Raw genomic sequence first — 24023 nt, forward strand, 5'->3', positions numbered from 1 at the left:
CTAAACGGAAACGGCTCCTCTTTCACACATTTGTTTCCCAGTCCTTTAGAAGCGTCTCTTAAAACACTTCAAGCGCATCTTCTCGCTTCCTGTCTATGGTTCTCGAACCTGTGTAGCTAATTAGTCTCTTCCTCTCCCGCGTCTTCCTTTGTCCCCCTTTTAACGGGAACGCCGAGTGTCTGGCTGGACGTCGCTTTTAAAGTTTTTCTGTTCGCGGGTTGCCATGGCAACATTCCGAGGGGGCGACTCACAAAAGCCACATTTGAGTCTTTTTATGCAGGAAAAGTTGGGATAACCTAAATTCGATAGTGGAAAAGACTTTGACACGTGTATTTAAGTCTTAAATTGGTTCTAATGGATTGGATGTCTATTGCAGTCAAAACATTGTTCAATGCCATCCTGCCCAGTTTAAATAGATTTGACTGCTATTTCTGTCATTCATATCGAGCGATTTTAAAAAGATCTCAATTAAAGTTTAGTATACTCGCTGACGTCATGCCCCAAACTAACCCAATTAGCTTCAAGGCTTTTAATATAATATGACAGTTACCAAAAATTAAATATAATCTGACATTTAGTTTCATATAAAATGGAAAAAGAGTTGTTTTGGCTTAATTTTCTCCTTTATTACTCCCTCGGACAAAATAGACAAGAACAAATTGCCTGTATTTATTGCGCAAACACACATTGATACAAAGTAGTAAATTGGACAGAAAAGAGCAGATGCAATTGTTCCTTCTAAAGTTGATAAGGTGTGGATTATCCAACCACAGACTGAGCACACACTCTTTCATCGGAGGTTTTCATCAGTACACCTTTTTCACGTCATCCAGCAGGACCAAGCATCTGATTTGTCAAAACTCAAACTTAACCATCAAAACGGACACTTTCTAAACCTTCCCGAAGAAATACACAAAATATTGCAAACACGTGAAATCAGGACGGAAACGTTAGCATCCAACACGAGGAAAAACAAAATGGAATTCAAACGGATTTAGTCAAAGTTGTTGAAACTTGTCGAAGCTAACGTCGAGCGTAAAATGAGTGACAAGCGTGGATTATTTTCTGACAAGCTTGGCTTTTTCTCGATTCCGCGTTGCTGGAATGCTGGCTTTATTTTTATTTTTATTAGGAATGAGAGATCATAATCTGTTTGGTGAAGGTCATGTTGCAACATGACTTTGAGCACTTTAAGAAAGAATGCTAAAACCATTTATTTATTTAGCTTACTGCCGTTTGGTCCTAAAAAGTTCACTCATAAACATTGTTTTTTGAACGTGAGGCGATTAATTTTAACGTGAATTTTCCACTATATCGATACAGCAAATGTTTAGTGGATATTACTATCTAATTCATCTTTTCTTCAATGTTAGTTTTAGTGTTTTGCTAGTTTAACTGTGTTTACACCCATTTATTGAAGCTAAAATAAATGTAAACGAAGCACTAGCTAGCATTAATTTTCAAAAATCTTTCACTATATCAATGCAGTAAATGTTTAGTAAATATTACTATCAAATTCAACGTTTCCTCAACGTTAGTTTTCATGTTTAGCTAGTTTAACTGTGTTTACACTCATTTATTGAAGCTAAAATAAATGTAAAAGAAGCGCTAGCTAGCATCAATTTTCACATAGATCTTTCACTAGAGCAAATGTTTAGTTTAGTGAATATTAGTGTCAAATTCATCTTTTCTTCAATGTTAGTTTTAATGTTTAGCTAGTTTAACTGTTTACACCCATTTACTGAAGCTAAAAAAATGTAAAGTACTAGCTAGCATCAATTTTCTTATATCTTTCACTATACCAATAGAGCAAATGTTTAGTTAAGTGAATATTAATGTCAAATTCATCTTTTTTCAATGTTAGTTTTAATGTTTAGCTAGTTTAACTGTTTACACCCATTTACTGATGCTAAAAAAATGTAAAGAAGCACTAGCTAGCATCAATTTTCATGTAGATCGTTCACTATATTAATACAGCAAATGTTTAGTAAATATTACTGTCAAGTTCATCTTTTCTTAAATATCAGTTTTAATGTTTAGCTAGTTTATCTGTGTTTGCATCCATTTATTGAAGCTAAAATAAATGTAAAAGAAGTGCTAGCTAGCATCAATTTTCTTAAATGTTAGTTTTAATGTTTAGCTAGTTTATCTGTTTGCATCCATTTATTGAAGCTAAAATAAATGTAAAAGAAGTGCTAGCTAGCATCAATTTTCTCATAGATCGTTCACTGTCAATACAGCAAATGTTTAGTAAATATTACTGTCAAATTCATCTTTTCTTAAATGTTACTTTTAATGTATTGCTAGTTTAACTGTTTATACACATTTGCTGAAGCTAAAAAAAGTACTAGCTAGCCGCAAAGTGCAAAACGGAAAGAAATCAAATGTAAAGACAACCAAAAAATGATTAAAAATGGGGATAGAAAGAGCAAACTTTGCTAATAATAAGCCGAGCGTGAATATAGACTTGAAATTAGAGAGCGTGAATGTAGTTGTTCTGGATGCGGCACATAAAACAAGTTTATGAGAAAGCTGGAAGACAAAAGAATATTGTTTTTTTTGTTTTTTCCTTTTTTTTTGTCCAAGCACGAAAGTCTTTTGTAATAGAAACTGTCACAATAACGAGTTGCCGGGGAGGTAATTACGAATTTGCTGCTGGACTGCTCATTTCCAAGCCCTGATGAATGTGGCGGCCAAACGCAAACAAAGGGGAAATACGGCGCTGACCTCATTCGAACAACCGCTGATGTTTGCCAAATACTTTTGGACACATTAAAACGCTTTTTCATTCATTCATTTTTTTCCGTCCTGAATAATAAGTGCTGTAAAAACCTAGGAAAAGATTTAAAAACATTAGTCGCAAAAAAAAACTTCCCGTTGAAGATCATTCCGTTTTTTTTTTTTTTTTTTATGATCCGTCGAGGGATTCCCCTGACTTAAACCCAACAGAACACTACATGGCCGTTTAGTACTTCCGGCGTTTCCCGTAGCTTTCTTCCAGCCAATTGCGGACGTCTTTCAGGTTGTAAAAAAAGGGGCCCTTCCCGCCCAGATAGCTAACTTTTCGCCGTTGTACGATACAAACGCGTTCATTGGACACCCCGTAAGCCACGTTAGCGTTGTTGTCCATGCAGTCGGCCACTAGCTGGCACTGTTGGGGCAGGGAAAAGTGATCGATCAACTTTCGGGCCGCCCGCAACCTCTCTTCTAAACTCCGATGTTTCCGTACGTCGAAAGAATAGGGGCCCATGGGCGGGGCCACCCAGCCGTCCGAGGGGTGGGCCTCGTCGATGTAGACCAGCAGGAAATCGGCCACGTCGCTAAAGTCTTCCACCAGACGGCGGAAAGCCGGAAGGTGGCTGACGAAGGGGGGTCATGTGGCCGAGCCAAAGTTCACCACCAGGGGGCGATCCGAGCGATGGAAATCCAGGAGGTGGCATTCTTCTCGATTTCGGGGCTTCGCGTCGAGGTCCTCGGTAGTCGGGGGGTTAGCGTCGTCGTCGTCGTTTCGCTCGGGGCTAGCTAACACTTTTACCACTTTGGAGTTGGGTGCCTCGCAGCCAAGTTTGACCTGTGGACGAAATATGGATTTAATTCTTTTGTCCCTTTGGTTGTCGTCCGTTGGACATCTAGTGACAGCCACACAGTAAATAGCAGATGCTTTGACATTAAAAAGTAAAATATAATAAAAATCATATTACATTTTTTTGCAAAATAACCTTGTTATATAAAGGTTGATGCAAGGACTTTGATAGGACCGTCGCCCCTACCAAGATGGCCGCCGTCACGACTAAAATGGCTTCATCACTAGTACACAGTAAATCCAGTTAATGGCACAGTTGGGGTTAACCAGTGTTTGACTTAGCATAATAGCAATTACTTTTCACACCATAATTTATTATTAATAGAAAAAAATGATTTTTTTTTTATGTCTGTTTCTTCAAAATAACATGCAATTGTTACACTTTTGCCACCGGCAGCCTAAAGACACAATTTCTGAATGACTTTTTGTAAAGGTATCTGTTAACCGGCGTACAAGACAAGCTCGCGACAGACGGCGCTTTGGTCAAATATTTACATTTGGAGAACATCGTGCCTCTGTTTACTTGAACATTGTGTCACGAAACGCAGAATTCAAGTCACGTTTTTTTTTCCAAAGTAGAAGCGCCTTCAAAAATAGATTCAATTAAACGGACCGACCGTGACTTTTGTCAACTGCGCCGTCATGCAAACGGATACGACACAGTTGTTGTCGTTTAGGCCCGACGTGTTATTTCCAGTTCTGCTGTTCGCGTCGCAGAACGCCAATGAAATCTGACCACCGCCGTATTTGTAAAACCGCTCGCGCCATCCGGAAGACGCGATTTGGCCGAACAATAACGAGCGGGCCGAAAGGTTTTCACGACGCCAGCTGTCGGGGCAGATTTAGGATTTGGAAGCTTTTCACGTTGACGCCGACGGATGTCCCGATACGTTCGGAGTGGGAGGGGCGAAGGACCAGGGGGATTGGCGCCGTCCAAAGTCAATGGCCAAGTTAAATGGAACGGAGGTCCGGCGCCGTCCTTGGCGTGCAATGAGTTAAATGCATTTTTTTTGTATTTGATGTTTTTGTTTCTATTCATTTTCTTTAAAAAAAAATGGCAAAAATGCCTAATAAATGTCATAAAAAGAAGGAATTTATTCAATAATGTATTTTTTTAAATCGATTAATGCCGTCCTTGGCGTGCAATGAGTTAAATGCATTTTTTTTAAATTGCGTTTTATTTCGTTTTTCTCTTTTTATTCATTTTCTTTAAAAATCTGACAAAAATGCCTAATAAATGTCATAAAAAGAAATAATTTATTCAATAATGTAGTATTTTTTAAAATCGATTAATGCCGCCCTTGGCGTGCAATGAGTTAAATGCATTTTTAATTGCGTTTTATTTAGTTTTTCTCTTTTTATTAATTTTCTTTAAAAATCTGACAAAAATGCCTAATAAATGTCATATAAAGAAGGAATTTATTCAATAATGTAGTATTTTTTTAAACCTATTAATGCTGTTTTTATGAATTCCTACAATGTTTTCTGTATATTTTTTGAATGTACAAAAAAACGAGTTTTAACAACATTGTCATAATTATAGTATTGCAAATGCAAAAAAAAAATAACATACAATTATGTTACCAAAAATAGAAAAAAACTAGTCAACTGCAGTATAAAATGTAGAAAAATAGTTATCATATTTCCAAATCATATTTCCCCCCCAAAAAACGTATTTTCTCTCTTTTTAGAGCTTTTTAGTACCTTTTTGTGGGCGTCCAGCAAAAAACTCTTCCACACGGAACGGAGCCCCGCCGAGGTCAACATGCGGCGCCACTGTCCCGAAGCGGCGGACCCGGACTTGGACTTTGACGCGGAGCGGCTGAGGAGCGAGACCACGCGTTTGACCAGCACCATGGAGTCGTAGAGCGCCAGAAAGAGGCAGTTGGAAAAGAATCCCGGTAAGATTTGCAGGGTGAGCAGCACATCTTCGCTGTCCATGGCCATTTTTTTCAGTGTGTGCGCGCGCTAGACGGCTGCTTTAGCGCTCGCCGCTCATTGCGTGCCGTCCGTCGTGCGGCGCAGGCTCTGCCCACGCAACCCTGCGCGCACGCTTCCCACGGGGGAGGTAGGTAGAGAGCTAGGTCGCTAGGTAGGCACTACTAAAACCAGACCAAACCAAAACAACGCTACTACTTGCAATGCTATCTATCTCCATTTCCCGTTCTCTCTTTCTATTGGTCGGTTGTGAACTTTAACTTTTTGACTCACAATGATGAAGCTAGACGTCCAATTGATTTATTTTGAGAGTGGCCGAGGAATCAACGGAAAAGCACTTGTCACCAGGTCAAATCGTTCATTTTCTCAACCGCTTATCCGGGGGTGCCGGAGCCTATCCCAGCCAACAATGACAATGCTGGATGTCTAATTCATTTCGACTGGGAGGGGCTAATGAATCGAGCACTCGCCGCCAGTATTCCCAGTTGAAATCATTCAGTTTCGGAACCACTTATCCTCGCAAGGGTCGCCGGGGGTGCTGGAGCGTATCCCAGTCAACCAATTCATTTAGACTGAAAGGGGCGGATGAAACATAGGCACTTGCCACCGGTCTCCCCCGTTGAAATAATTTATTTTCTGAACCACTTATCCTTACAAGGGTCGCCGGGGGTGCTGGAGCCTATCTCACTCAACTCTGACAAAGCAAGACGTCCAATTAATTTAGACTGAGAGTGGTGGATGAAACATAGGGACTTGCCGCCGGTCTCCCCCGTTGAAATAATTTATTTTCTGAACCACTTATCCTCACAAGCGTCGCCGGGGGTGCTGGAGCCTATCCCGGCCAACGATGAAAATGCCACCCGTCCAATTCATTTCAACTGAAGATTCTCTGCCAGTCTCCCCAGTTAAAATCATTCATTTTCCGTACCGCTTATCCTCACAAGGACCGCCGGGGGTGCTGAAGCCTATCCCAGACAACGATGACAATGCCGCCCGTCCAATTCATTTCGACTGAGAGCGGCGAGAAAACCGTGAGTACTCTTTGCCAGTCTCCCTAATTAAAATAATCAATTTTCCTATACCGCTTATCCTCACAAGGGTCGCCGGGGGTGCTGGAGCCTGTCCCAGCCAACTACAGGGGGACACCCTGAATCGGTTACCAGCCAATGGCAGGGCACTTTGAAACAAACAAGCAATCACACTCACGCCCAGGGACAATTTAGCATCCAATTAGCCTAGCATGAATGTTTTTGGGACGTGCGAGGAAACCGGAGTACCCGAGTAAAACCCACATAGCCAAGCTCGGGGAGAACATGCAAACTCCACACAGAAGATCTGAAGCCGGGATCGAACCAACGATCTAAAATCTATTAGGCCAACGGGCCAACCACTCGTCAACATCGTCCAATAGGGGACAAACGAACGTTCATTAGCCCCTCGCAGTCAAAATGGAGTCACTTTTTGGTCCCAAAATAAGGGTGGTCCGGCCCACGCGTGACCTAGTTGGCATAAACGTGAAGCGAACCGAGTTTGGTCCAACACCTGAAGCTCAAAGTTAGATTGCACGAGAAAAACGTGGCACGGCGCCACGGTTTGTGGCCGCAAGCCGAGCTCTTGGCAACATTTGCAAAGCTGCGGCCAATGAACGCGCCCGCTGCCAGCGTGGGAAGCCCACCGCTTGGTTTAGCAACCACGGTATTGTCACACATTGGACGCGCCATGTCACACGAGTTTATCTTTGGCATGTCAAAAAATCTGAGATACAATGGGGCGAGCAGGACTGACCGTTTTGCCAGCTAGAAGACCACCGGGACAACATTGGTGGATGCGAGTACGCCCACCTGAGAAAGCAAAGGCAGGCCCAATTGGCTTCTTTTCATTGGCCACGTCAAAGGGGAATGGAGCCTACTTTGGATAGAAAAGAAAGTAATTTGTCACTAAAATTTGGCGGCGGCGACTGAGAAATAACCTTTGAGATCAGCAGGAGTTTTCCAGGGCATTGGTGACCCACACAAGATGGCCGCCAGCCATGCTGTGCTTTAAGTGATTCCAGTTTGAGGTGTTTGGGTTGGCAGGGAATGAAAGAAAATCCATTTGTCCGCTGCCAGAACTCGATTCAATGCGTCAAAAATAGTTCATTAAAAAAAACAGTTCGGTGGAGGAGTGGTTAGTGTGTCGGCCTAACGGTTCTGGGGTCGTGGGTTCGATCCCAGGTCGGTCCTCCTGTGTGGAATTTTCATGTTCTCTCAGCGGATGTTGGTTTTCTCTGGGTACTCTGGTTTTTCTTCTCACATTTACAAAAAAAAAGCATGCTAGGCTAGGCTAATTGGATGCTAAGTATTCTCTAGCTATGAGTGTGATTGGTTGTCCTTTGTCTCCTCGTGCCTTGCAATTGGCTGGCCAGCGGTTCAGGGTGTCCCCCGCCTCACTTAGCTGGGAGAGGCTTCAGCACCCCCGCGACCCTTGTGAGGATAAGCGGTTGAGAAAACGAATGAATAAAATACATTCTTAAAAATGTACACTATACTGAAAATAGGATGAAATATCATATAATAATACACTGAGTTGAATTTTGTAGTATTGTGACAACAGTACTAGCCCATATGACTAAGTAAGAAGCATTAACTAGTCAATTAGTCGCCATTGGTCAAGAGTCTAATGCACTAACTGCTAAGCTAAATGCTAATATAGCACTTGGGTTTGCTAGCGTGTCGAAACTGAAACCCAGAAAGTCATTTGAAAGTCATTTAAAATTAAACATCTGAATATTAAAATTGGATTGATTGTGTTTTTAGGATTATTTATATTATAGACTATTGTTTATGATAAATCAATACTGTGTGCTGGCCTGGATTCCGAGCGACCCTTCGTCATTTCCAAACCTTGACTTTGCAAATATGTAACAATGAGTACGGCTTTGCCAGTTGCTTAAGCTTATGTAATGTTACATAAGAGTTGAGTTTGATAAGCGTTCATGCAATGTTTGTGGTGGCCGCAATCATTAGCAAGGCTACTAAAGTACAACAACAAAAAATACACTTTATTCCAATGCTTCTCATGACAGTGTCATAAAAATTTAATACTCAACACCCGTCACAAATATGAATGAATTGCGACCGATGACTAGCGGAGCATTAAAACCAAGTATGGGAACCGATACGGCGCTAAAATGGCATTATTGGTATCGAGGGGTTCAGTAGTAGGAACGTTTTTAACCGCCGCCAAGATGGCCGCCACCGACGTGTGCTGTCGTCAAAAAAAGTTAATGAAAAACAGTAAGTATACCATATATATTAAGGCTTTATGTAAAATAGACACTGTATTAAAATATATGTATGTATATATATGTATGTATATATATGTATGTATATATGTATATATATATATATATATATACACATATACGTATATATATACATACATACATATATACATATACATATATACATATACATATATATATATATATATATATATATGTATATATGTATGTGTATATGTGTATATATATGTATATATATGTATGTATATATATGTATGTGTATATGTATGTATATATGTATGTATGTATATGTATGTATATATATGTATGTATATATATGTATGTATATATATGTATGTATATATATGTATGTATATATATATGTATGTATATATATATGTATGTATATATATATGTATATATATGTATGTATATATATGTATGTATATATATGTATGTATATATATATGTATGTATATATATATGTATGTATATATATATGTATGTATACATGTGTGTATATATATATGTATATATATATGTATATGTGTGTATATGTATGAGTGTGTATATATGTGTGTGTATATATATGTATGTATATATGTGTATATGTATATATATATATATATACATATGTATATGTATATATGTGTGTATATGTATGTATATGTATATATGTACGTATATGTATGTATATATATATGTATGTGTGTATATATATATGTATGTGTATATATATATATATATTTGTATATAGCATTTATTTCTTGAAAAAAATTAAGGCTATTTTTTGTTTTAAAAAATGTATGTAAGTCACAGGGCCAGCCAAGCGATGAAACAAAAATGTGACTTATAGTCCGGAAAATACGGCTGTAAAATTTGAGCCCAAACGTTTGAGTTTATGTTTTCCATTTACAAGTTCATATTTATTTACTGCATAAATAGATGTGGATATTTGGAGGGGGGGTCGTCCTATTGATCAAAACGTGGCGTCCACGTCCACTGTTGTGTTTCCTGTTTGCCAGTCCATGGTCTACCACAGCAGGGGGGCTTCAGATGACCTTGCCAGAGCACGTTAACCAGACGCCAAATCGATGTGGGATAAATCTCATACAATCAAATAACTCCATGTTCCCTTGTTTATTTCCTGTCTGCCTTGTAGCCATTCGTCCATTTTGTTTGCCTACTGTCTGTACTTTTGGACATGTCGATAAAACGTCCTCTCCAAATTTCGGACAGTGCGCAAGCAAAAACAATGGCTTCCCCATCTAGATTGCGGCGGGCAAAAGAAACTAAATTTAGCTTGGGAATAGCGATAGCAAATTTTGGAGGTCTTAATTGAACGGAGCTCCAAATAGGGGGGCGGGGCGTTGATCTTGATTTTGGCTCTTTGATTGGAGGGAGCTCGTCACCATATAAGGAGCGAGACCTTTGGTTCAAAATGATTTGATAGGCAAAAAAAAGTTTTTTTTGCTTTACTCAAAAATAAAATAGTTTCAAATGTTCAAAAAAAAAACTATGTATGCATTTAACATTACTGTTTGATTAATTTTGATGGACTTTTTTGCTCCTTGGTCACTTCCTGCTGATTTTTTGGGCATTTCCAGGTGACTTCCTGTTGGTTTTTAGGGATCTCAAGGTTCCTTCTGAACACATAGTCAAAAATCTGGTTTTGTGGCAAAAATGAAAGCATTTAATTCAGTTTGAATGAGCTACAAAAAAATCCCAAATCACAAAAATCTGTTTTTGTGGCAAAAAATGCAAGCATTTAATTCAATTTGACTGAGCTACAAAATCCCCATCAGGCAGAAGAACTCCGCGAACCAGATCGGACCCCCTAGCGGCCCACTTCCCGCACCTTGGACACCCCAGTGTTAAATCCTCAATTGGGTTTGGATCCATTCGGCTACCATTTCCGCCACCTCTTTCCCGGCATCCAGAACAAAAGCGTGCCGAAATCCATTTTCACAAAGTCTGAAATCTCCGGTGGGAAAGTCCTTCTTGATCTCGTGGTAATATTGGACGGGACACCAGTGGTCTGTGGCTCCGTAGTAAAATAGAAGCTAAAACAAAGCAAAAAAAGACACGTCCTTTAATATCATAGCATATACAAACTACCCCCTAAAAAAATTGATTTGAACTAGTCTTACCTTTTCAAGGTTTTTCTCAATGGTGGTGTTATCTCTTTCCAAAACTTTCCTCATTTCCTGTCCCCCCATGTAGACCGCGTTAGCTGCCAAAAGCAAAATAAACCAGTTTAGCGTCGTCCAAGTTTATACACGGAATTTAAATATCAATTCACTGTGTATTTTTCGGCACTTATTGCTTACGAATGTTGTTCGTACAAATATTTACTGCGATTACTAGTTTCAGCACTCGTTTATTGTCCCTTTGTTTTCCCTACCGCAAGGTTTACGGGGGGTGCTGGAGCCGACGACCCGAATGGATGGCCAGCCAATCGCAGGGAACGAAGAGACGAACCAATCACACTCAGTAATACTAAGGTACAGGTGTCAAAGTGGTGGCCCGGGGGCCAAATCTGGCCCGCCGCATCATTTTGTGCGGCCCGAGAAAGTAAATGATGAGTGCCGACTTTCTGTTTTAGGATCAAATTCAAATGAAGATTATAGATGTATATTATATTTCCTGATTTTCCCCTTTTTTAAAATCAATAATTGCATTTTTTATCATTTTTTTTCTTTTGGTGTGTTTTGGTAAAAAAGCAGTTTGTAAAATCTAAAAATAAATATATAAAAATATTTTCGGTTTTCCACTTTAATATTGAATATATGTATATTATATTTCCTGTGTTTGCTCATTTTAAATCAATAATTGCAGACAATTTGTACAAATGTGATTGTCCAAAAATGATCTTTCGATCAGCACGATTAAAAAAAGCTGTCAATTTATTAATCAATTAATTTCAAAACTACAACGTGGCCCCCCAAAAATGAGTTTGACACCCCTGTACTAAGGGAATATTTAGCATCCAATTAGCCTAGCTGGCATGTTTTTGGAATGTGGAAGGAAACCGGAGTACCTGGAGAAAACCCACGCAAGCCCGGGGGGAAAAAATGCAAACTCCCCGCAGGAATTTCCCGACCTGGGATCGAACCCTCGACCCCAGAACTGCGAATCCAATGCGCTAACCGCTCGCCCGCTATTATGATTTTGTATTCCAATGATGTCATGTTAATTGTGCTAAAACCTACGAAGGAAAGTTGAATGAAAATTTCCTGTAAATAAATTTTAATAACCTGCAGAGTCTCCACTGAGAAGGCCGAGCGTGGCTTGGACAACGGCGCCGTCCAGACGGCCCACCCGGCCGAGAACCAGTTTGACCAGTCTGCTTTTGACCGTCTCGGGCAAAAGGGAGATCAAGAAGATTGACAGGTAGGCCACGTAGCGTAAATGGCACAGCGCGGGGGTAACGGCTTTTCCCTGGGGGGTCGCGGCCATGCGTTCAATCGTCGGGAACAGCATCACGGCCTTCAGAATCTGGAAAAAAACATATTTTTATTCGTTCGCCCCTCCCAGTCAAAATGGTTTGGACGTCTGGTGCCGTCAATGGCACTGAAAGATGTGCATTCAAGGCCAGTTTAAGTGAATTGGACATCTATCATTGCATAATAGCAGGCAATAACTTCATTTTGTGTCACTTCCTTGTCATTTTAGGGCAGTTTTGGGTCACTTTCTGTAAATTTTGGATCATTTTCTATTGGTTTTGGGGGACTTTCTTGTTCATTTGTCACTTCCTGCTGATTTTTGGGTATTTCTAAGTGACTTCCTGTTAATTTAAGGGCATTTTAAGGTTCCTTGTTACCTGGCAACAATGTGCACTCAATCAGAGAACTCGCAAAATTGCCCATGCCGAAAAAAATGGAAGCATTTATTTTTGTCGTGGGTGGTGCTGGAGCCTATCCCAGCTGATTTCGGGCCAGAGGTGGGGGGGGGGGGCACCCTGAATGGGTGGCCAGCCAATCACAGGGCACAAGGAGACAAAGTGGCTCCAGTTTTTTTAAACTAGGTCTACAATGTCTTGTGTGTCTGTTTTGCTATTGCAACCAATACTTCTAATCTAATCAGGTCACCCTCTGTATTTGGTCGCGGGTGGTGCTGGAGTGTATCCCATCTGATTTCGGGCCAGAGGTGGGACAAAGTGGCTCCATTTTTTTAATCTAGGTCTACAATGTCTTGTGTGTCTGTCTTGCTATTGCAACCAATATATCTATTCTAATCTAATCTAAAAAAAAAAACACTCATACCTAGGGGCAATTTTAGCATGTCTTTGGAATGTGAGAGGAAATCGGAGTACCCGGAGAAACCCCACGGAGAACGTGCAGACTCCACACAGAAAGCTCCGAACCTGGATTTGAACCCAGATCCCCCCCACTGTGAGGCCGACGTGGTAACCACTCGGTCCAAAATGTGATGAAGACTATTGTGGACTATTTAGGGTTCGTCACCCTTGGATAAAACCACAAACCTTGAGATGGGGATTTCTTCTCATGATCTCCAAAATGATGTAGCAGCCAATGGAGTGTCCAATCAGAACGAGGCTGGTCTTCTTTGGGACGTATTTGGTGAGGAAGGCCAGCTTGTGTTCGATTTGACCGTTCAGACCGAATGGATCCAGGTCGCCCGTCGATGAAGCATCTGTAGAAAAAAAAACATGGTGACGACGATTGGGCCTTGAGTGTGATTGGTTGTGTGTCTCCTTGTGCCCTGCCATTGGCTGGCCACTCATTCAGGGTGTATCCGGCCCCTCCAGCACCCCCTGCGACCCTTGTGAGGATAAGTGGTTCAGAAAATGACTATTTTTATTTGTTTTAACACAGCAAGTTGAAATGAGAATATTTTAACGTGGGTTTCAAGCTTATTTCAGAAAATAAATGCAATTTTTACCTTCCAGCAGGTCCATCGATGGAGGTGGCGTACAGTGGCCAACGTGGCTCACAACCCACACTGGGTACTGGCGGTCAAATTGAGCATAAAGTGTTTGGATGAAGGTTCTGTAAAAGCCTGCAACGCCGGGGTTGCCTGAATTGAAAAAAAAACACACAAATTTGATCAATTCATTCGCTGCCATGCCTCCCTCTTAAAATGGATGGGACAATATTTCAGTCCAGTATTGCTAATATTTTTGAATTAATTATTATAAATTGGCAACCATCACCTAGGAAAATTTTACAAAAGGACAATGATGTTTACTCACCAGGAATTATTAAAACAAGTACTTTGTGTTCAGCGTTCAAATGAGAGGGACCACATTTTAGAACCTCCGTTATACCTCCATAACAGTAAATAAAATCGGTTCGTGTTGCATCCCTACTTTCGATTACTGCGTTTTCCATTTCATCAATTTCGAAAAAGTTATTGATCGAGGAAGCCACGTCTTCTATTCATGCCAACATTGTAAAGATACGAAGCATATATATTTTAAAAAGAAAGAATTCATGTATATCTTCCGGGGTCTCTTTCCGTTTGACACCACGGTGCTAAAGGTTCATTCCACGTCGAAGGTTACGTTCCAAAGATGAGAATGCATTCATCTAAAAATTAAAAACGATTGATTTGTATTTTATTTAAACTGCGTTTTATACATTGTCATTTCTAAACAAAAAATAATAGATGGGATTCCTTCCTTTTGCCGGTTGGTGATCATTTTGTTTACATTCGGAATTCACTTCCGGCATGGGAGTGGACTGAGTAGATCGTAGATAAAAAAAGAATAATAGATGCGTGATGCTTGTTGTGAGCAACTCTGACGGACGTCGTCAATAGTCGGCCATTTTGCGTCTGTGCCATTCGATAGACAGAGATGCTAACGAGTGACGACTTCCGTTCCCTAACGGATACCTCCGTATAGTCAGTCTACTTTGACCGTTATTTGGTATCTATGATTTGTCCTCGGCATTACTTTCTGATTAAATTGATGTTTTGTTTGGTGTGGGCTGTTTAAAGTGTTAACGCGAGGTTTGCAATAAGATTAACCTTTGAGAGGGGCCGAAATTGAATGATTAAAACACGGGAATAACTTTAGTCTTCTGAAATAGAAACAAACCCGGGGCAAGTATATTTTGGTTTAGTATCCCAATGGAGATTAACTTGTGTGTGTATGATTCTAGCAAAACATTGTTGTAACAAAAGTTTCATTATATTTGAGTATTTTGAAACAGCTCTCATATTATTAATGTTCGAATGATCGCTGCCATCTTTCCCAGTCAAAATGGATTGGACGTCAATGACCGTCTAAAATATTGCCATTTTTCTGTTGTAATGTTTAGGTCAAGTATGATGGCTGCTGTCAGATTCTTGAGGCTTCCTCAAAGATTCTTCAGTGTGTGTAGCAAAGGTACATTTAAAACATTTTTTGTAAATAATGCTGTATTTTTCTTATCTTACATTTAAATATAACCAAAGCTATTACTCAATATCAGGTCAACGACACACATTGTTTTTTTATAGTTGACTATGTTAGCATAGCAACAGTATTAGGCCCAAATAAAGAAAAAAAAAGAGAATAAAGGTATGTATATATCTGTTGTAATGACACAAGTTAATTTCAATATAACAATAAAAAAATAAATAGGACGACGAGAAAAAAGTCAACATTAGGGGGGTATGATGTAATGCTACGAGATAAAAATTGTAATATGAGAAAAAAAGTTGTAATATTACGAGATAAGTGCCCGAACAAAAAGAATCAAACGAGTAGTACGAGGATAAATCCTATAGTGCTAGCAATAAAGTAAAGTAGCTAATTTTGCTAAATTACGAACACGTTATAGTAGATGGTTCTCATATTAAAATTGATGTCAGGTTGTGTCAGTATTTCTGAAATGTTTAAAGCACAGGTGTCAAAGTGGCGGCCCGGGGGCCAAATGTGGCCCGCCGCATCATTTTGTGCGGCCCGAGTAAGTAAATCATGAGTGTGACCTTTCTGTTTTTTCAAATTCAAATGAAGATTATAGACGTTCCTGATTTTCCCCTTTTTAAATCAATAATTGCATTTTTTTATCATTTGGTGTTTTTAGGTCAAAAAGCATTTTGTAAAATCTAAAAATAAATATATAACAATATTTTCGGCTTTCCACTTTAATATTGAATATAATTTTTAAAAAAAATAGTTTCCATTTTAAATGAAAAAAACAAATGATCATTAGATGTTTTCCCTTACTAAAAAAAAGTTAATACAAACAGTTTTATATCTATAAAAAACTGAATATTTAGGGATTTTGATCCAGGTCTTATAATCCAATTTTTTTTACAAAAATCAAAATATTATATCTAAAATGGTCCGGCCCACATAAAATCGAGTTGATGTTATAACGAATAAACCCAAGTTTGACACCCTTGGTTTAAATGATAAATGTTTTTATTTCCAGAGCCATCTTTGTTGTTCAGTCACTCACCGGGCAGGATGTTCATGACTAACGTCCAAGACTCCGCCCCCTCCACCGGCGAAAAATCGGAAGCGACGGGGTCCGACCCGCTGCTGAACCCTTTCCGCTTCCAGTTATCCCAGAATCCCTTGCTGCATTCTGGGGCCTCGCCGATGGCCGTGAACAAGATCAGGCATTTGGCGGCAATAATTGGAGAAGATCCAGGTGCGTGAATACCCCGAGTTTACCCACGGACGCCATTAAAGTGGCGAATTGCGCTTTTCCACGCTTGCCATTCAACTCGTTGAGATGCGTTTGTCATCGATGGACGTCCAATCCATTCAAAGTGCTTCGAATGGATTGGACGGCCATCGTGCATAAAGCATTGGTGGAATACATAAGTACATTCAATATTAATTTGATGAAAAAAAATCTATAGGAAATAACAGCAATGTGGAAATATATATTATTTAATCAATAAAAAAATACAATCTTGGTAAATTAACATTATGAAAAAAAATCAATTGGAAATAACAGCAATGTGGAAATATTTTTTTTTAATCATGAAAAAAATACAATCGTGGTAAATTAGCATTATGAATAAAATTCCATTGGAAATAACAGCAATGTGGAAATATATATTATTTGATCAATAAAAAAAATACAATCTTGGTAAATTAACATTATGAAAAAAATTCCATTGGAAATAACATCAATGTGGAAATATATATTTTTTAATCATAAAAAAATACGTTTGTGGTAAATTAGCATTAAATAGCCATTTAAAATCAAAAATAAAGTAGGAATTTAAGAAATGAGTCTTGTTTATTCTTCATATTTTCGCAAAAATATATTTTTTTAACCCCTTGATTCTTGAATTTAGATTGAAAATAATATAAAATGAAAATAATATAAAAATAAATATTTTTGAAAACTACAACTACAATTTGGATAATAATTCAAAAAGGGAAATTAATATAAATGAAAATTACAAAATACAGAAAAACATTGATAAAGCGGGGGGGAAATTAAAGGAGTAGAAAGAAAATGAATTTAAACACATTTCATTTTTATTGTATTTTTTAAAATTCAAATTGGATTGGACGTCTTTCGCCGTCAATGGCGTGGATGCCATTGATTTGGCCTTGTCAATTTCTGTCCAAAAGGTCAACGGGGAATCCAGGCGTTGTTTGTGGAAGATGACCTTTTGCGCTCCTGCCTGGCCCTCTCGCACGCGTCCTCCGTCGCCATAACAACGGGCTTGCCTACACACTACATGCACGAGTATGCAATCGCCGGGCAAAAGCCACGCGGCGACCTGAACCCGCTTCGCACTCGTCTGTCCTTCAGTCCTCCCGACGAGACGGACGGCCCGCCCGGGGCCATCGCCATGGCGACGATGCTGCTTTCCCTGGGGAAACGAGTCACGCTGGTGACGGACGCCAGGGCCTTGCAGATGTACAGCGCCATCGTCGAGGAGGCTGTGAGAACAGGTTGGGACTTTGGATATACTACATAGATTGAAAAAAAATGTATAGTAAGGCTTTTTTTCTTAAAAAATCAAAAAAAAATGACCATGTATACTAAGGCTTTAAATAATAATAATAATAATAATACTAATTTAAAAAATGACCATGTATAGTAAGGCTTTAAAAAAAAAAAGACCATGTATAGTAAGGCGTTTTTTTCTTAAAAAACGACAATGCATAGTAAGGCTTTTTTCTTAAAAAACGACATAGTGTAGTAAGGCTTTTTTCTTTTAAAAAATGACATTGTATAGTAAGGCTTTTTTTGGTAAAAAACAACATTGTATAGTAAGGCTTTTTTCTCAAAAAAACGACATAGTATAATAAGGCTTTTTTTTCTTAAAAAACGACATAGTATAGTAAGGCTTTTTTCTTTAAAAAACGACATAGTATAGTAAGGCTTTTTTTCTTAAAAAAACGACAAAGTATAGTAAGGCTTTTTTTCTTTAAAAACGACAAAGTATAGTAAGGCTATTTTTCGTGAAAAAAACGACATAGTATAGTAAGGCTATTTTTCGTGAAAAAACGACATAGTATAGTAAGGCTTTTTTCGTGAAAAAACGACATAGTATAGTAAGGCTTTTTTCGTGAAAAAACGACATAGTATAGTAAGGCTTTTTTTCTTAAAAAACGACATAGTATAGTAAGGCTTTTTTCGTGAAAAAAACGACATAGTATAGTAAGGCTTTTTTTCGTGAAAAAACGGCATAGTATAGTAAGGCTATTTTTCGTGAAAAAACGACATAGTATAGTAAGGCTTTATTTCGTGGAAAACCACAAAGTATGGTAAGGCTTTTTTTCTTAAAAAACGACATAGTTTAGTAAGGCTTTTTATCTTAAAAAGCAACATAGTATAGTAAGGCTTTTGTCTTTAGAAAACGGCATAGTATAGTAACGTTTTTTTCTTTAAAAACGACCATGTATAGTAAGTAAATTGCATCCTCAGGTGTGCTGAAATCAAAGATTCCGCTGGTGGTCTTCCAGGAGAACGCGCCCAACGCCGCCCTCAACTTTTTGTGCCACAATGGAGACGTCACCAAGCCCAAGTTTGTAATGCATTGGCGACGAATCACTTATTGCCGTGTGATAGTAATTCATTCACGTTAGTAATGTTACGATGTGCGATTCCAGGTACGACCACCTGATGGCAATAGAACGCAGCGGACGAGCCCAGGATGGAAACTACTACAACATGAGGGCCGTGAACATCAAACACCTGCTGGATCCAATCGACGACTTGTTTATTGCTGCCAAGGACGTTCCAGGAATTTCCACCACAGGTACTTTTGTAACTTAGCAGACAGAAAGCAGGTAAAACATTCATTTTTTTGTATTAGGAGCAAACATATGCTTTTATTGTTCACATATGACACCAAAAAAGAAGAGTAGCACACCATGGTTGTTTTATACTGTGATACCAATACTTTATTCATCCTTCCAATACGAAATACAACATGCAATACTGTAAGCATCATTCGTTTTTTCAATATACAACTTTTTAATACTTTAAAACAGCATATGAATAGCCACTCAAATGTAATGTTTTGGCTATCACGGCTTGGTGTGACACAGATCTCTTCGCAAATAACCACTGGAATGACTTGTTTGTTGTCCTCGGCAGGAATTGGTGATGGCGGAAATGAACTGGGGATGGGAAAAGTCAAGGACAAAGTCAAGAGCCTGATGCCAAAGGGGGACCTGATCGCATGCGACGTGCCTGCTGACTATGCCGTCACTGCTGGTATGTACTGCTGGATGTATATACATACATACACACGCTTATGCATGTACACGTGCGTACATGTATGTACACTTACGTGTATGTATGTACGTACGTACATGCGCATGTACATACACGCAGAAGTACATGATTTTCCTACTCTGTGCACCAGGGGTTTCCAACTGGGGAGGCTACGCTGTTGCCTGTGGCCTCCACTTGCTCCGCACTTGCCCCGTCCACCAGCGGTACCTAAACAAAGGTTTGGGAGCAAAACAAGCATCTCCAGAAGAACTGCAGGACTGGAGCGCCAATCTGCCGTCGGTGGACAAGGTGAACCTTTTGCCCATGCTTTTTGAACATCATCCAATTACGGTGCTTTTTCTACCTCTAGGAGGAGTCCATTTTGGCCACTCTGGTGCGTTTTGGCATCCGCAGCGGCAAAACTGCCCATTTGGCCATGGAGGTGGACGGCTTGACCTTTCACCCCACCCATTCCGCCATCATTACTCGACTGCTGGAGGTCACCAAACGTGATGCTTTTGCCTAAAAAAAACATGAATAGTCTCTTGAATAACCACTGGAAATCACGCCAAGAACGTTTTTTAGTCTAGTCCAGAAGAAAGCACGGAATTAATGACTTTTCTCCGATGCCATCGTGCCAATTTACTCGCAAATTAGAGTCCATTTCTGCCGAAAGGAATCGAGTTTGAAGCGCTATTCCGCACCGTACTTGTCTTAAATGTCCCATCGTTTTGCCCATATATTTACGTGGTCATTACGCTTGAGACTGGATTTGCTAAAGCTTAGTGTGACGGGCTAAATCAGGTGTGGGCAAACTATTGTGCACTAAAAGTGCAGTGGCTGCGGGGCTGCTAAAGAGGAGGCTTTTCTACAACTCTGGTATGTCACAAGTGCAATCAGTGGATTGGCGTCAGGTGCTTCTCGTAGCCCAACCCCCGTTGCTTCAACTCTGTGTCTGTGCTGGATGTCCTGGAACAAAATGCTGTCATTGTCATTCATTTGAACCATGTCTATCAGCCCGCCATGTTCAAATACAATTGACTGAAACTATGATTTCACTTTTGGATGTACCTATGAAGGCAGACCTGTAGTTTGAGTGGTTAGCATTCAGCTTTTCAGGTCACTCTGTTCATGTCAATAAGTCACTACTTCTTAATATAAAACTTGCAAATGCCACTGTGATGCACCAACTGGGATTTGAACCAGGATCCCAGAGCTTCTGGTGTTTTTTGATGCCATTTGATTTTGTAAAAAAATAAATAAAAGTGAGTCATACAAAGATGCATCCTTTTTTTTAAATGATATCTTTACTAAAGAACTTTAAAAATGTTTCAAAGAAGAAAAAAAGCCTTGATATACATTGTGTAATGGTTTATTTTGAAACTGCTGTATTCAATGTTATTGATTTGGAAGAATACACATCTCTTTGGTAACTATACAAAATAACTCTGGTCTATCTTATGATGCCAATATAATTCAATTTTTCAAAATAAATCATTCATTGACTCAATTTATTTCCGTATCGTTTTTCTTGGCAGGAGTTGCAGGGATGTTGCAGCCAATCCCGGCCAACTATGGCTTGCCAGCCAGCCAATCGCAGGGCACGGAGACAACAACACGCTGATTAACTTCAAATGACTTCAGGTGGTGGGGCTAGGCACACTGTATCTCAGAACTATTGCACGCCAGTCAGGTAAAACAATGATTATAACATTTATTTTAATGTCTTACGAGTTAGTTGCTTGTTATAATGAACAAGTGTGCGTTTATTTTGATGTCTTACGAGTTGCTTACTTATTATGGTGAACAAGTGTGCGTTTATTTTGAGCTGAAGATGGCCATGTTGAGCTCCGCTAAGCAAGCAAGGGTTAAGGTTAAACCTTAAAGCTTAAATTCTAATGTTATTTTGCTAAATGATGTATAGTGCAAGTATTCATAAGAACCGAACGGTGTTCTTAACGCGGTGGTTATTGTTACGGGATTCCAACTGTCTTTTTTTGTGGAAATATCACGCTAATGAGCGATTAGCACGAGGCTAGCGCTAGCCCTGAGTGGTTAATCAATACGCTTGCAGGGAGTCCACGTAGTGCTTCTAACTGTACTTTATTGTGGATGCTGAATGAGCGTTAGTTAAGCTAATGTTCATACTCCTATGATTTTGTTTGTAAAAATACACTTATTTGTCGGTGCGAATGGGCTCAAAGTTTTGCTTAATGATGTTAAATGCAAATGTGATTGATTGACACACATTGTATGGCATGCACTTGTTGTAGTGTATGTACACGATGGAATTAAGGCTATAAAATGTTTGTTTAGAAAGAAGACTAAACTCTGTCCCTGGTTGGCTTTTTTAAGTTGATGGACATCTTCCTGGTGGACAGCGGCTTGAGTTCTAACAGGCCTGGGGCCACCTGGTCTGACTGCACCACGCCGGCCTGGCTAAGTACCTCCGGGACACTAAAGTGGAGTTCAACCTGGACGGCATGGATGGACGGACGGACGGCACGGACGGACGGACGGCACGGACGGACGGCACGGACGGACGGACGGCACGGACGGACGGCAGGGACGGACGGCACGGACGGACGGCAGGGACGGACGGACGGCAGGGACGGACTTTTGGACACTTTTCTCCCCAGTGGAGTTTTGGACACTTTTTGGACACTTTTCTCCCCAGTGGAGTTTTGGACACTTTTTGGACACTTTTCTCCCCAGTGGAGTTTTGGACACTTTTTTACCCGTGGAGTTTTGGACACTTTTTTACCCGTGGAGTTTTGGACACTTTTTTTACCGGTGGACTTTTGGACACTTTTTTTACCGGTGCAGGTAAGTATTTTGGTCTTTGAGTTTTGATTTGTGGACACTTTTCTCCCCAGTGGAGTTTTGGACACTTTTTGGACACTTTTCTCCCCAGTGGAGTTTTGGACACTTTTTGGACACTTTTCTCCCCAGTGGAGTTTTGGACACTTTTTGGACACTTTTCTCCCCAGTGGAGTTTTGGACACTTTTTGGACACTTTTCTCCCCAGTGGAGTTTTGGACACTTTTTGGACACTTTTCTCCCCAGTGGAGTTTTGGACACTTTTTGGACACTTTTCTCCCCAGTGGAGTTTTGGACACTTTTCTCCCCAGTGGAGTTTTGGACACTTTTTTACCCGTGGAGTTTTGGACACTTTTTTACCCGTGGAGTTTTGGACACTTTTTTACCCGTGGAGTTTTGGACACTTTTTTTACCGGTGGACTTTTGGACACTTTTTTTACCGGTGCAGGTAAGTATTTTGGTCTTTGAGTTTTGATTTGTGGACACTTTTCTCCCTAGTGGAGTTTTGGACACTTTTTGGACACTTTTCTCCCCAGTGGAGTTTTGGACACTTTTTGGACACTTTTCTCCCCAGTGGAGTTTTGGACACTTTTTGGACACTTTTCTCCCCAGTGGAGTTTTGGACACTTTTTGGACACTTTTCTCCCCAGTGGAGTTTTGGACACTTTTTGGACACTTTTCTCCCCAGTGGAGTTTTGGACACTTTTTGGACACTTTTCTCCCCAGTGGAGTTTTGGACACTTTTTGGACACTTTTCTCCCCAGTGGAGTTTTGGACACTTTTTGGACACTTTTCTCCCCAGTGGAGTTTTGGACACTTTTTGGACACTTTTCTCCCCAGTGGAGTTTTGGACACTTTTTTACCCGTGGAGTTTTGGACACTTTTTTTTACCCGTGGAGTTTTGGACACTTTTTTACCCGTGGAGTTTTGGACACTTTTTTTACCGGTGGACTTTTGGACACTTTTTTTACCGGTGCAGGTAAGTATTTTGGTCTTTGAGTTTTGATTTGTGGACACTTTTCTCCCCAGTGGAGTTTTGGACACTTTTTGGACACTTTTCTCCCCAGTGGAGTTTTGGACACTTTTTGGACACTTTTCTCCCCAGTGGAGTTTTGGACACTTTTTTTACCCGTGGAGTTTTGGACACTTTTTTACCCGTGGATTTATGGACACTTTTTTTACCCGTGGATTTATGGACACTTTTTTTACCGGTGGACTTTTGGACACTTTTTTACCGGTGCAGGTAAGTATTTTGGTCTTTGAGTTTTGATTTGTGGACACTTTTCTCCCTAGTGGAGTTTTGGACACTTTTCTCCCCAGTGGAGTTTTGGACACTTTTTGGACACTTTTCTCCCCAGTGGAGTTTTGGACACTTTTCTCCCCACTGGAGTTTTGGACACTTTTTGGACACTTCTCCCCAGTGGAGTTTTGGACACTTTTTTACCCGTGGAGTTTTGGACACTTTTTTACCCGTGGAGTTTTGGACACTTTTTTACCCGTGGATTTATGGACACTTTTTTTACCGGTGGACTTTTGGACACTTTTTTTACCGGTGCAGGTAAGTATTTTGGTCTTTGAGTTTTGATTTGTGGACACTTTTCTCCCTAGTGGAGTTTTGGACACTTTTCTCCCCAGTGGAGTTTTGGACACTTTTTGGACACTTTTCTCCCCAGTGGAGTTTTGGACACTTTTTGGACACTTTTCTCCCCAGTGGAGTTTTGGACACTTTTTGGACACTTTTCTCCCCAGTGGAGTTTTGGACACTTTT

General features: G+C 40.0%; 3 protein-coding genes and 2 long non-coding RNA genes across 5 annotated transcripts; 2 read left to right on the forward strand and 3 right to left on the reverse strand.

Moving 5' to 3' along the window:
• Positions 1-655: 655 nt before the first annotated feature.
• dio2 (iodothyronine deiodinase 2) lies at positions 656-5530 on the reverse strand. The gene is made up of 2 exons (XM_077621245.1): positions 5288-5530; positions 656-3571 (listed from the first exon to the last, which is right to left on the reverse strand). The coding sequence occupies exons 1-2, from the start codon at positions 5528-5530 to the stop codon at positions 2966-2968; spliced, it is 849 nt and encodes a 282-aa protein (XP_077477371.1). The 3' UTR covers positions 656-2965.
• An 8-nt stretch (positions 5531-5538) lies between these two features.
• On the forward strand, positions 5539-15138 carry LOC144089975 (uncharacterized). The gene is made up of 5 exons (XR_013305250.1): positions 5539-5651; positions 6466-6552; positions 11194-11287; positions 12047-12176; positions 15071-15138. It is a non-coding gene; the product is annotated as an uncharacterized LOC144089975 (long non-coding RNA).
• ldah (lipid droplet associated hydrolase) lies at positions 10454-14221 on the reverse strand. The gene is made up of 6 exons (XM_077621244.1): positions 13999-14221; positions 13689-13823; positions 13270-13439; positions 12041-12281; positions 10934-11016; positions 10454-10846 (listed from the first exon to the last, which is right to left on the reverse strand). Exons 1-6 carry the CDS (start codon positions 14135-14137, stop codon positions 10658-10660), a joined length of 957 nt encoding a protein of 318 aa, XP_077477370.1. The 5' UTR covers positions 14138-14221; the 3' UTR covers positions 10454-10657.
• Positions 15139-16175: 1037 nt separating the features above from the next.
• Positions 16176-20720, forward strand: LOC144090341 (D-glutamate cyclase, mitochondrial-like). The gene is made up of 8 exons (XM_077621773.1): positions 16176-16393; positions 17335-17452; positions 17519-17661; positions 18641-18740; positions 18826-18974; positions 19316-19435; positions 19587-19744; positions 19806-20720. The coding sequence occupies exons 1-8, from the start codon at positions 16207-16209 to the stop codon at positions 19959-19961; spliced, it is 1131 nt and encodes a 376-aa protein (XP_077477899.1). The 5' UTR covers positions 16176-16206; the 3' UTR covers positions 19962-20720.
• Positions 19100-20255, reverse strand: LOC144090342 (uncharacterized). The gene is made up of 3 exons (XR_013305342.1): positions 19800-20255; positions 19575-19663; positions 19100-19338 (listed from the first exon to the last, which is right to left on the reverse strand). It is a non-coding gene; the product is annotated as an uncharacterized LOC144090342 (long non-coding RNA).
• Positions 20721-24023: the final 3303 nt, after the last annotated feature.

The sequence above is a fragment of the Stigmatopora argus genome, chromosome 15, assembly GCF_051989625.1.
Source record: "Stigmatopora argus isolate UIUO_Sarg chromosome 15, RoL_Sarg_1.0, whole genome shotgun sequence".
Lineage (NCBI taxonomy): Eukaryota > Metazoa > Chordata > Actinopteri > Syngnathiformes > Syngnathidae > Stigmatopora > Stigmatopora argus.